General features: G+C 37.6%; 1 protein-coding gene across 4 annotated transcripts in view; it reads right to left on the bottom strand.

Moving 5' to 3' along the window:
* Window positions 1-942: 942 nt before the first annotated feature.
* Window positions 943-11,831, bottom strand: part of CPNE3 (copine 3) — a 54,986-nt gene continuing 44,097 nt past the window's right edge. For all 4 annotated transcript variants that reach the window (XM_053558889.1, XM_053558886.1, XM_053558887.1 and 1 more), the window contains 3 exons: window positions 8,278-8,411; window positions 6,363-6,599; window positions 943-4,486 (listed from right to left, as the gene is read on the bottom strand). In XM_053558889.1, coding sequence (XP_053414864.1) covers window positions 4,376-4,486; window positions 6,363-6,599; window positions 8,278-8,411 — 482 coding nt within the window. In that variant the 3' untranslated portion in view covers window positions 943-4,375. The remainder of the gene's footprint in view (window positions 4,487-6,362; window positions 6,600-8,277; window positions 8,412-11,831) is intronic.

The following is an 11,831-nucleotide window of genomic DNA, read 5'->3' as shown; positions in this document are numbered from 1 at the left end:
ATCCCCTCTCACAATTTTCATTCCAACAAACTCAAACCTCTTAGCACTCCTAAAACATTCAACTCCAAACTTTCTCTTTACCTGACACCTTCATAAATGCTTTTTACCTGCTTCACAGGTAACTTTCAGGTCACGGATCAAATGGCATATCCTCCCGACATGCTTCTTGTCTCTCTGTACATATGTTATATCACACACTCACCTTGTTTAATGTTTTCTCTCCACTTTTAGCATTATTTTTTCTATAGTGGCAGCAACTGTGACTACTTTGGTCAGAAATACGTTCCCAAAGCCCTGCCCAAAGAGTGCAACAAAATGGAATGATTTTTAAAAATATATATATTTAAAAATATATATAAACATATTTTATATATTTTATATATATATATATATATATTTTTTTTTTTTTTTTCTTTTTTGAGACTGAATCTCAAGCTGTTGCCCCGGGTAGAGTGCTGTAGTGTCATAGCTCACAGCAACCTCCAACTTTTGGGCTCAAGTGATCCTCTTGCCTCAGTTTTTCTAATTTTTTTAAGTAGAGACAGGGTCTCGCTCTTGCTCAGGCTGGTCTCGAACCTGTTAGTTCAAGCAATCCACCCAGCTTGGCCTCCCAGAGTGCTAGGATTACAGGTGTGAACCACGGCACCTGGCCAAATATTTTTTAAAGTTAGACAGATATACTGTCCTGTTTAACATGACTGATAAAATGTGAGTGTCATATGTCTCAGGTTGCCCCAACTACATAGCTGAGAATCTTCCCTTAGTTGAAGAAAAGTATCTTGAACCCAATATCTTTAAAATAAATACAATAATATCCTCAAAATTGTTTAATTCAGTAAAATATGGAATATAAGCCACCTAAAACACCATATTCATGTTATTTCTAACTTTTCAATTGTCTTGATAATATGTAATAAATAAAAATGAAAACAAGACACTATGTTACATCAAGAAATAACTTTATCCAAAGGGAATTCAAATAGATCAATTCATATATTAGTAACTTATACACATATCATCAAGTATACACATCCATAAAAGCACAAAATAGTCTCTCACAATTTCCACCAAACTTCTTTTTCCCATAAGTGTCACTCTTATGACCATCAATCACACATATAAAGGGATGTATTGAAGAGGTCTTTCCAGAAAATTTACAAAATGAAAAAGTTAACAAAAGTCAAAAGATAGAATAAGCATCAATGGGAACATGAATTTACTTTGGAAAGGCTGCCTTAGACAGTACAGCTGGAAATCCCTGATGAGACTTTAAATTTTTATGGTCTTAGAAGTTCAATTCTTACTATGTATGAGGTGACTAGGACAGTTGGTATAATATTTTCTCAGCACAGGCATATTTGAGAAATATGTCTATCCACGGCACTGTCACTACAATACACATTTGTAATAAATCTGATTATGTAAAGTATGAAAGTTCAGTTCGGTTAATTTTTCTTTAAATGCATTTTAAGAAAAAAATGTGAGTGTCATATGTCTGAGGTTGCCCCAGCTACACAGCTGACAATCTTGAATAAATAGTGGCACAACAGGGAAAAGGACTATTTTAATATAAAATGATATTCAATTAGCATGCAATGAGGTTAAGGGCTAAAATTTACAAATTTTATAAAATGTTAATTTAGAAATTGTATGTGCTTTAATTCAAAACTGAAAAAGGGCACCACTCTAATTTGCTAGCATCACAGCTCTTAAAAATAATAGCATCTACTGATGAATCTGATCAAGAACTAATAATTCTTAGGCCGGGCACGGTGGTTCATGCCTGTAATCGCAGGATGTGGGAGACCGAGGCAGGTAGATTGCCTGAACTCAAAGGTTCAAGACCATCCTGAGCCAGAAAGAGAACCCGTCTCTAAAAAATAGCCAAGAACTATGGTAGGCGCTTATAGTCCCAGTTACTTGGGAGGCTGAGGCAAGAGGATCACTCACACTCAAACCCAAGAGTTTGAGGTTGCTGTGAGCTAAGATGCCACAGCAACCTGTCTTAAAAGAAAAAAAAAGAATTAATAATTCTTGAAAAAAAATTCTTTTCAACAGAACAATTCTGGTAAAACCAGAATATAAAATTATGAAGACCAAACCAAATCAACAGGATGACTATTATTTGGCCAAACAATGAGTGCTCATGGCCAGCACTTCCCCTGTCCCCTTGTACAGGCAACATGGGTGCTGCTGAGGAGCTGGTGAAGGAGAATGAGGAGCAGACCCAGAGACCCTGGGTCTGGACCCTGCCCTGGCATCAAACGGAGATGCTCCATTTATTTTACCATATACTAAGAATACAGGCAGTCCCTGGGTTACAAATGAGATAGGGTCTGTAGGTTTGTTCTTAAGTTGAGTTTGTATGTAAGTTGGAACAGGTATGTTTACCTATTACCCACAATAGCCTTCATTTGTAAGTGAGTCATACATCCGTAGGATACTTCTAATCAGAGACCGCCTGTACAAAAAGTTTTCTATGATTAAAAGAAAAAATCTGAAAACCAGAACAATATAGCCATGCTGTTACCCACACACAAAAAGAACTCAAATAGGACATCTGAGACAATCTGAGACAACTGCAGCTCCAAATAATTGGAAAAATGATCCGTTTCCTTCTCCCTTTTTGGTAATTTTAAAATGACTTGTTGACTAGTAAGCCACACTGCAGAGTAGCAGACTCCTAGTTAGGTACCTTCCAGTTAACAGCAAATATCTAGAGGCCGGCTAGCCAAGCAGGAAGGAGGTAGGCAACTCCTTACCTGGGCTAGAAAAGGATAGCAGGCAGGTTCCCTCTCAGCCTGACCTTTGCAGTGACAATGTTTCTGAGAAGACAAAGCCATTCACAGCTGACAGCTCACTTTCTTCAGACATTGCAGAGAGCAAGAAACATGTGCTGTGGTGCAGGGCAGCAAGTCAAATGGCACTGTGTACATCCACTTTAGGGTATGTGATAAACACACAATTTTAAACATTAAATTACTGAAGATAATTGGCCAATATACGGATATGCACAGTACTTAGCACACAGGTCCTCAATAAAATGTTACTGAATCTATTCTAAAAATGTCATGTATCCTAGGTAATATGTTGTAAAAGGGTACAAGTTAGAAAAAAAATTCTACTCTAAAAAAAAAAAAAGCATGTAAAGTACACTCTTTCTTACTGTAGCAATTAGAAAAGTTATTTTTTGTTTGTTTTTTCTGTTTTTAAGTTACAACAGTTTTTATGCGTATTACAATACATTCCAGACTTAGGAATAGCACACTTAATTAAAATGCAAAATATGATTTTGATTGATAACCAGAAATATGAGTTTAAAAATCACACCAAAATGCCACTTAAAAAAAGGAGAAAATGTCTAAATGAATCTGCACAAATCAATGCACAGGACCTTAGCAAGGATATAAAAACTGTCTTTTTTTTTTTTTTTTTAAATAAGTAAAATGTTTAATTATAAAGAAATGAAATTCTGAATTTCACTTTATGTGTTTGGTCCTCATAGCTTTCCTGGATAAAGCAGTTATCTCCATTTTAAAGAATCTCATTTAAACTAATTTATTAATGTAGATTCCACTACAATCTATCATCTATGCACCTACAGAATCCTGAGTGTCACATCAGTCAATGAGAAGGCTGAATCTGACCATGATTACAGTTTTCTAAAATGAAAATAAAATATCTAGAAAGGCAAATAAAAATGGCTTACTTACATGAGGGTTTTTTTTGACTTGTCGATTATATACTTTAAGAATTGAGTATTTGTCTTTCCTGCGGTCAGTACTTTCACGAAGTCTCGTGTGAGAGCATGCTATTTTGTAAACTGTAGTGTCTAAAATGCAGCAAAAATCAGATGCAATTAAAGATAAAAGCACAGAACACAGAGTTCCAGGAATAAATTCAATCTCATCTAATTGAAGAAGCTCTCATAATCAGGTATGGACACTGGCTTGTAAAACTTATACTATGAACCAAGTACAGCAATGTACAGATCACATCATCCTAACAATCTTTCATTCTTTATGACAAACTTTTAAAAACAGCATTTTCATCATATGAAAGGAAAAAACAAAAACAACAAAATCAGCTTTTGCTACACTAGTTTCTAATCCAAATAGGCTTCTTGCAATTACTGTAAGTCACTAGCAATCATTGAATAGATTGAGCCAAGATAGACTTGGCACTGTCCCCCCAAAAAGAGTATAAAAGAATGATTTAAACAGATATAATCTCTATAGAAGTAAGTTTACATGATAAATGTTAGAAGTGAAGAGTATGCAAAATAACAGACACAAGGTTCCAGGTGAAAGATGGCATTGCTCCACAAAGTACAGCAGAACTCTACTGAAGTGGTCACAGCTCCTCTGATTTCCTCTTATTTGGTAGCTGGGTTCTTGGGAGGAAGGAGCTTGTAGGTGTTGAAGTAGCCCACCACCTGCTGGGGAATTTCCGCCAAGACACACTGGGCGAGTGCTTCTTTTGGTGCCTTGTGAAAAACAAAATCAAAACAACTTTATTAGCAACCAAATTTTCACTGGCTTTTTGAAAGAAGTCCACAGATGCCTCCCCAGCCATTACAAAGCAGTAATTCCCAATTCCTAGGCCTCTATCTTTCATTTATTTATTTATTCATTTATTTATATCTTTTCTTAGAAGCAGTCCACCAAATATGGAATAAGCTCAGTAGACAATGTTACTTATGATGATGATTATTATCCCTGCTAACATTTATCAAGCTCATTTTCAGTGGCAAAACATTTGATGATCTTTTTGTTATTGTTCTTTAACTTTTAAGTGTGGGCCTTTTATTCACTTGTTATTACACTTTTCTTACTTTTTATTGTAAAATAATTACAGATTCAGAGGAAGCTGCAAAAATGATACAGAGAGGTCCATGTACTTTTTACCCTGTTTTCTCCAAAGGTAACATTGTACATATGTAACTATAATAGGATATCAAAACCAACCAACTGACATTGGTACAGTTCACAGACCTTACTCAGATTTCTAGTTTTACATGCATTGCTGTTTGTGTGTATGTGTGTGTGTAAAATTCTATCCAACTTTGTCATGTGAGGGGATCTGTGTAACCACCACCGCCACAATCATGATACGGAACTGTTTCATTACCACAAAGATCTCTAACATTACTGCTTTATAATCACACACACGCCCTCACCATCTCCCTTTGCTGGTGGAAATGTTTAATGGAATGGTATGGTCACTGGAAAAGTCTGACAGTTTCTTTAATAATTAAACATGCAACTATCATATGACCCAGCAATTGCACTCCTGGGTATTTATCCTAGAGAAATAAAAACTTACCTTTCCACAAACCCCCCTGCATAACAGACAAAACTGAAAACAACTCAGATGTCTTTCAATGGGTGAATGGTTACACAAGTTGGAGTATATCCGTGCCATGGAATAGTATTCAGCAAAAAAAAAAAAAAAAGCAACAACTTGGAAGAATTGTGCTGAGTAAAAAAAGCCAGTCCCAAAAGCTTACATACTATATAATGATTCTATTTGTGTCACATTCTTGAAATGAAAAAATTATAAAAATGGAGAACAGATAAGTGGTTTCCAAGGTTAAGGAGAGGCTAGAGGTAGAAGCAAATGGATGTGACTATAAGAAGGCAACATGAGGAGCTTTGTGATGATGTGTCTTGATCGTGTCGATGTGAATGTCCTGGTTGTGATTTTGATCTAGAGTTTTGCAAGATGTTACCATTGAAGTAAACTGCAATGAACAGTTTTCTGAATGCTTTTCATCAAACCAAGCTTCCAGCTTGGTAAACTATGCGTCTACTTACATAGAGATTTTTCCTGTTGTTACAAAGGTAAAGATAAAATATATCTTAAACATTCACAATACCATTTTTTTTTTTTTTTTGTAGAGACACAGTCTCACTTTAATGCCCTCGGTAGAGTGCCGTGGCGTCACACGGCTCACAGCAACCTCCAGCTCTTGGGCTTATGTGATTCTCTTGCCTCAGCCTCCCGAGCAGCTAGGACTACAGGCGCCCACCACAACGACCGGCTATTTTTTTGTTGTTGCAGTTTGGCCGGGGCTGGGTTTGAACCCACCACCCTCGGCATATGGGGCTGGCGCCCTACTCACTGAGCCACAGGCGCCGCCCCACAATACCATTTTTAACAATTTATCCTACAGACTTCAAAAAGCACACAGTACATACCCTGAAGAAATGCTCCAGATCCAATCAGAGCTCTCAAATGGAAAAAGGATGGTGTTCTCACATCCTCCAACCCCACACACCCAGTCAACTTGCCTGGTTATAGACAGGCAAAGGTTTGTGTTCAAACATCTTGGCATTCGAATAAGGAGGGGTGATACTCACATTCTGAAACTGTCTGAAAGGCACAAACTGGACAATATCTCTGATGGCCACCTCGCCCGATGGTGAGCGAAGACTTCCACTGTCACCATCCAGAAACTCCATGGCACTGAAGTCAGCACCTCCAACTCCAACGATGATGATGGACATGGGCAGCTTGGCAGCATTAACTATGGCCTGTCTGGTTTCATCAAGGTCTGTGATCACACCATCAGTAATGATCAAGAGTACAAAATATTGCTGCCAAAAAGAGAAAATACGTCCACTGAGCAAGTCAAACTCCCAAGCAATAAAAGCTATCGTGAATGACAGCTCCACCTGCAGGAGTCATTCAATCTCTATCTTGTTCATTTTCTTTGCCAATCTCTACCAAGGATACCACCTGCATAAAATAGTCAAAGATTCTCTGATGACAAGGAAATTGACTCTTACAAAAACCGCAGGTTCATTAAAAGTGCAACAAACCACAAAATAGGGTTGGCAAAATAGACGGAAGCAGGACATCTAAATGTCAAAGATTAACCTTTTGGTAAGCATAGGAATAAACACTTTAATTTACCTGAACTATTAAATATGTCAAAGTATTGATCAAAGGAGCAAGTAACAACTTCTTCAAAATTGATCAAATAAATACAGAAGTAGCTGAGTTGTTTACCATACTAAACTAAACTTTAAAAAAAAATAGTTAAGGTTTAAGGAGAGAAATCTTTCTCTAAATTCAGTCATTTATAATAAAACTTTTCAGAGTAACAATGTTACTCTGAAATGTTACAAAAAGTTGTGGCTCCATCATTTGGGCCATTTAAATCTAAAATGGAATAAATTTATAAAAGTAGCTAACCTGCACTGATTTTACTCTGACCCAGTCACTATGTACTTTATGTGAATTACGTAGCCTTTTCGACAACTATGAGGTAGTTTCCCTTCCCTTACTTAGTGAATATAATAAAGAAGAGATTTGGTCCAATAGGTAAGGTTAGCTAATTCAAATCTTTTTAGTATACTAAGTAATATTGCAATTGCAACTGATGTGCTAGTCTTTACAAACCTTAATTTGTGAAGTCTACTTCAAAAAGGTAGATAATAGCTTTTGGGTGGGGGGGAGGTTAGAATCTATCTAAGAAAATTAATTCAAAAGAGAGAAAAGGGGTCTGGAGCGCATGCGGTAGCTCAAGCCTATAATCCTAGCACTCTGGGAGGCCGAGGAAGGTAGATGGCCTGAGCTCACAGGTTTGAGACTAGCCCAAGCCAGAGTGAGACCTTGTCTCTAAAAATAGCCAGGTGTTGTGGCAGGTGCCTGAAGTCCCAACTACTTGGCAAGCTGAGGCAAGAGAATCGCTTGAGCCTAAGAGTTTGAGGTTGCTGTGAGCTGTGACGCCACGGCACTTTACCAAGGATAATAAGTAAGACTCTGTCTCAAAAAAAAAAAAAAAAGACAGAGAAAAGATCATGAATACAAGCACTATTTTGTTGTTGTCTTCTTTTTTTTTTTTTTTTTAGTCTTTGAGACAGAGTCTTGCTCTGTCACTTCAGATAGAGTACAGTTGTGTCATCAGAGTTCAATGCCACCTCAAACTCCTGGGCTCAGGCAATCCTCCCCACTAGCTGGTACTACAGGTGCCCACCACCATGCTTGGCTAATATTTCTATTTTTGGTAGAGACAAGTCTAACTCTTGCTCAAGCTGGTCTTGAATTCCTGACCTGAAGCAATACCTCAGCCTCTTAGACTGCTAGAATTACAGGCATAATTTTGTCATATTCTTTATGGTCATTAATTTAAAGACAGATGTTACTCCCAAACTAAGGATGACTATATCATGTATCTTGCCCTGACTTTATATCAAGACAGCCTAAACAAAGAGAAAAATGGCAACAGGAGCAAGTACTAACGCACATTCTTCCCAACCCCGCACTTACAGAAGCGGTCTGCTGCTGGGTGGCTGCAGCAGCAAATCTGGCCACATGGTTTATGATTGGAGAAAAATTAGTTGGTCCATAGAGTTTTATCTGAGGAAGACAAGCCCGATAGGCGTCTATAATGCCTTGGATTCCTAGACCAAAAAAAGCAGTATAAATAATTCTCAAGCACAACATGTTTATTCACAATACTGGCTGATTTAATTATGTCTATCAGCATATAGTGCTTAAAATAGTCAAAAGTTCTATGTTCAGGAGTTCCTCTAAGCTATGCTCTAGTGCAAAAGCCTATCAACTCTGCCCTCCCCAGTTGATGGCATTTATTCTCATTTTAATCAAACTATTCATTAGTCTACAGTAGGACTGTTACGTTTTTGCTTAATTTTGATGAATTTTGGAAATGTGACTAATGGAAAAGAACTACAAATAAGATACAGTATCATACAACTGATAAGAGGTAAGCAAAAGTTTCTGACAAAATTAAAAAAAAAAAATTCACATATTGGGCCAGAGGTTCCATAAAAATGGAACCTCCAAGATGGCTATAAATCTAATATTAATTCTAGTTAACTAACTGATGTGAGTGTTCATTCAATTAACTTAAAGGTTAAGCATAGTATCATAGGATGCATTAGTTCTAAATATTCACTTCCAGGTAATTTATCCATTTTGTTGTGGAAGTGCTACTGTGTTTGCTTATGGGGAAATCCCCCAGGACCTGCTGGAGGTAGGTTGAGAATTAGACAGGGCCATTCAACTACCTTTGACTGATGCATGTGAATGAACGTGACATCCCTGCTGAAGCAGATGTTTCTAGAACTGTCCTTTTTCTCCAGCTCTCTCGTTATTCCTCTCTGCCATGGGAGTAGCACATCCCAAATGGGGGCTGCTCCTCTTACCTGAGTCCCAGTATAAGAAAAAAGAGCAGAGCTACAATCTAGCCATGTGTAAAATGAGCAAGAGATAAAATGTTGTCCATATAAACCACTGAGATTTAGAGACTGTTTATTGTTACAGGACAACCTAACAGAAGTTGACTGGCATTCCTGGTAAAAGCTCCCGGGGAAACTTGTATCCTCCATATGCACCTATTGAATCTGCCCTTAATGTCAGAGTGGTTAGGATGCAGGCAGGATATTAGATATCATAAGGAATTACCCCCTTTTCTTGCCAGGATGATCACAGATCAAATATCTGTCACAAAAAAACTTTTAACGTAAACCAAAATGGGTCTCCTGCTTTAAAAATGTCCAATGGGGGGCGGTGCCTGTGGCTCAACAGAGTAGGGTGCTGGCCCCATATGCCAGAGGTGGCGGGTTCAAACCCAGCCCTGGCCAAAAAAAAAAAAAAAAAAAAACCTGCAAAATAAAAATGTCCAGTAGGGGCGGCACCTGTAGCTCAGTGGGTAGGGCACCGGCCACATATACGGAGGCTGGCAGGTGCCAAAGTGGTCTGGGCCAGCTAAAACAATGACAATGCAACAAAAAGAAAAAATAGCCAGGCGTTGTGGCAAGTGCCTATAGTCCCGGCTACTTGGAAGGCTGAGGCAAGAGAATCACTTGAGCCTAAGAAGTTTGAGGTTGCTGTGAGCTGTGGCACCATGGCACTCTACCCAGGGTAACAGCTTGAGACTCTGTCTCAAAACAACAACAAAAAAAATGTCCAATAGGCCAGGTGCGGTGGCTTATGCCTATAATCCTAGCACTCTGGGAGAGGTGGGTGAATTGCCTGAACTCACAGTTGGAGACCAGCCTAAGCAAGAGCAAGACCCTGTCTCTAAAAATAGCTGGGCATTGTGGTGGACATCTGTAGACCCAGCTACTCAGGAGGCTGAGACAAGAGGATTGCTTGAGCCCAAGAGTTTGAGGTTGCGGGAGCTATGACACTACAACTCTACACTCTACGGAGGGTGACAAAGTGAGACTCTGTCTCAAGAAGAAATTAAAAAAAAAAAAAAAGAAAATGTCCAATAGAACCTAGGGCAACAAAAGAAACATATACAGTCATCTGTTATTTAGCAATGGGGACACATTCTAAGAAATGTGTCAGTAAGGAATTTTGTCATTGTGAAACAGAGTATAGTCACCTAGGCTATAAACCTGTAGTTTAAACATACAAATGTTACTGTACTGAATACTATAGGTAATTAACCCAACAGTAATGCATGTGCTGAAACATATCTAAACATAGAAAACAGTAAAGGTACAGTAAAATATAGTATTATAATCTTATGGGACCACAGTCATATACATTTCCCAACATTGATCAAGACATTGTAATTCAGTGCATGACAGAACTTGATTTAAAGTATCCCAAGACTCTCAAGATTTTTAAGACTTCCAATAAATTCCTATAAGTTACTTTGAACTTAGAACCAAGTAGTCTTCTAAATAACCTTTGCGAATATAACTAATTCATATGTAGAGGTGGTTTTACATATCAAGGTAAGTAAATTAGCCCAGTAATAATAAAAATAACGTTAACATCTGTTAGTAGCAGAACCTGACTGCATAACAAATGCTGCAGAAAAACTGAGCCCATTACAACAGAAAAGTTTTCTTCCAATTCTGTCACCTTAGCTTGCTTTCCAATCTGAAGGTAAAAACAATGAATATAATTTATTCACAAATATAAGTATCCTTTGATTCCTCAACTAAAACTGCATTGTGCCAAAATTCTTCCTTTGCATTAAAGAAACAAGTGAGGTGTATAATTTCTAGGCAACTAAGTTCTATGATTAATGAGGCAAAGGGATTAAACTTCCTTGCCCCCAAATAAGGCTCTATATTTTCTTTTTCTGCATAGTATATCCTTTGTCTAAAACCATACAAGTTCTTTTTCCAGACTGTAAACCAAAAATTAAAAAGCTGTGCTTGGTAAACAGTCCAAAGATAGGCTCATATAACTAACAGAGAAAATGAACTTTTAAATTGAATTATCATATATGTCATCTATATTTATTTACAATAAATGAAACCTAAGCCTCATTTCAACAAATTCTAGAAATTATTCCAATTTTAACATAAGCATGAAGAACATTTCCTTTTTTTTTGAGATAGAGTCCCACTTTTTCACCCTTGTAGAGTGCTGAGGTGTCACAGCTCACAGCAACTTCAGACTCTTCAGTTCAAGCAATCCTCTTGCTTCCGTTTTTCATTTCTAGTAGAAAAAGAGTCTCACTTTTGCTCAGGCTGGTCTCAAACTCCTAAGCTCAAGGGATCCACCCACTTTAGCCTCCCAGAGTGCTAGGATTACAACCGTGAGCCACCAAGCATGGCCTCACATTTCTTGAAGAGAATATTCCCAGTTTAAAATGGCTTAGGGATAAAAGAAGTTACAACCAGCCACTGAAACTAATTCCAGGGAACACTGAATTAGTATGGAAGAAGTGTCTTGGAAAAAAGGAGAAAATCTTAATGCACCTAAACCTCTCATCTCCAAAATGTTTATGCTCTTCTATCCTATGAACATTACTTGGGAAGAAAAGGAAAGAACACCTTTAGAAAGCCACAAATTTTATAATTACAGAAAATAGTTTCTTGCCTAGAATTTTA

This window comes from Nycticebus coucang, chromosome 13, assembly GCF_027406575.1.
Source record: "Nycticebus coucang isolate mNycCou1 chromosome 13, mNycCou1.pri, whole genome shotgun sequence".
NCBI lineage: Eukaryota > Metazoa > Chordata > Mammalia > Primates > Lorisidae > Nycticebus > Nycticebus coucang.
The sequence above is the reverse complement of the archived record's forward strand: the minus strand, read 5'-3'. Positions and strand labels throughout refer to the sequence as shown.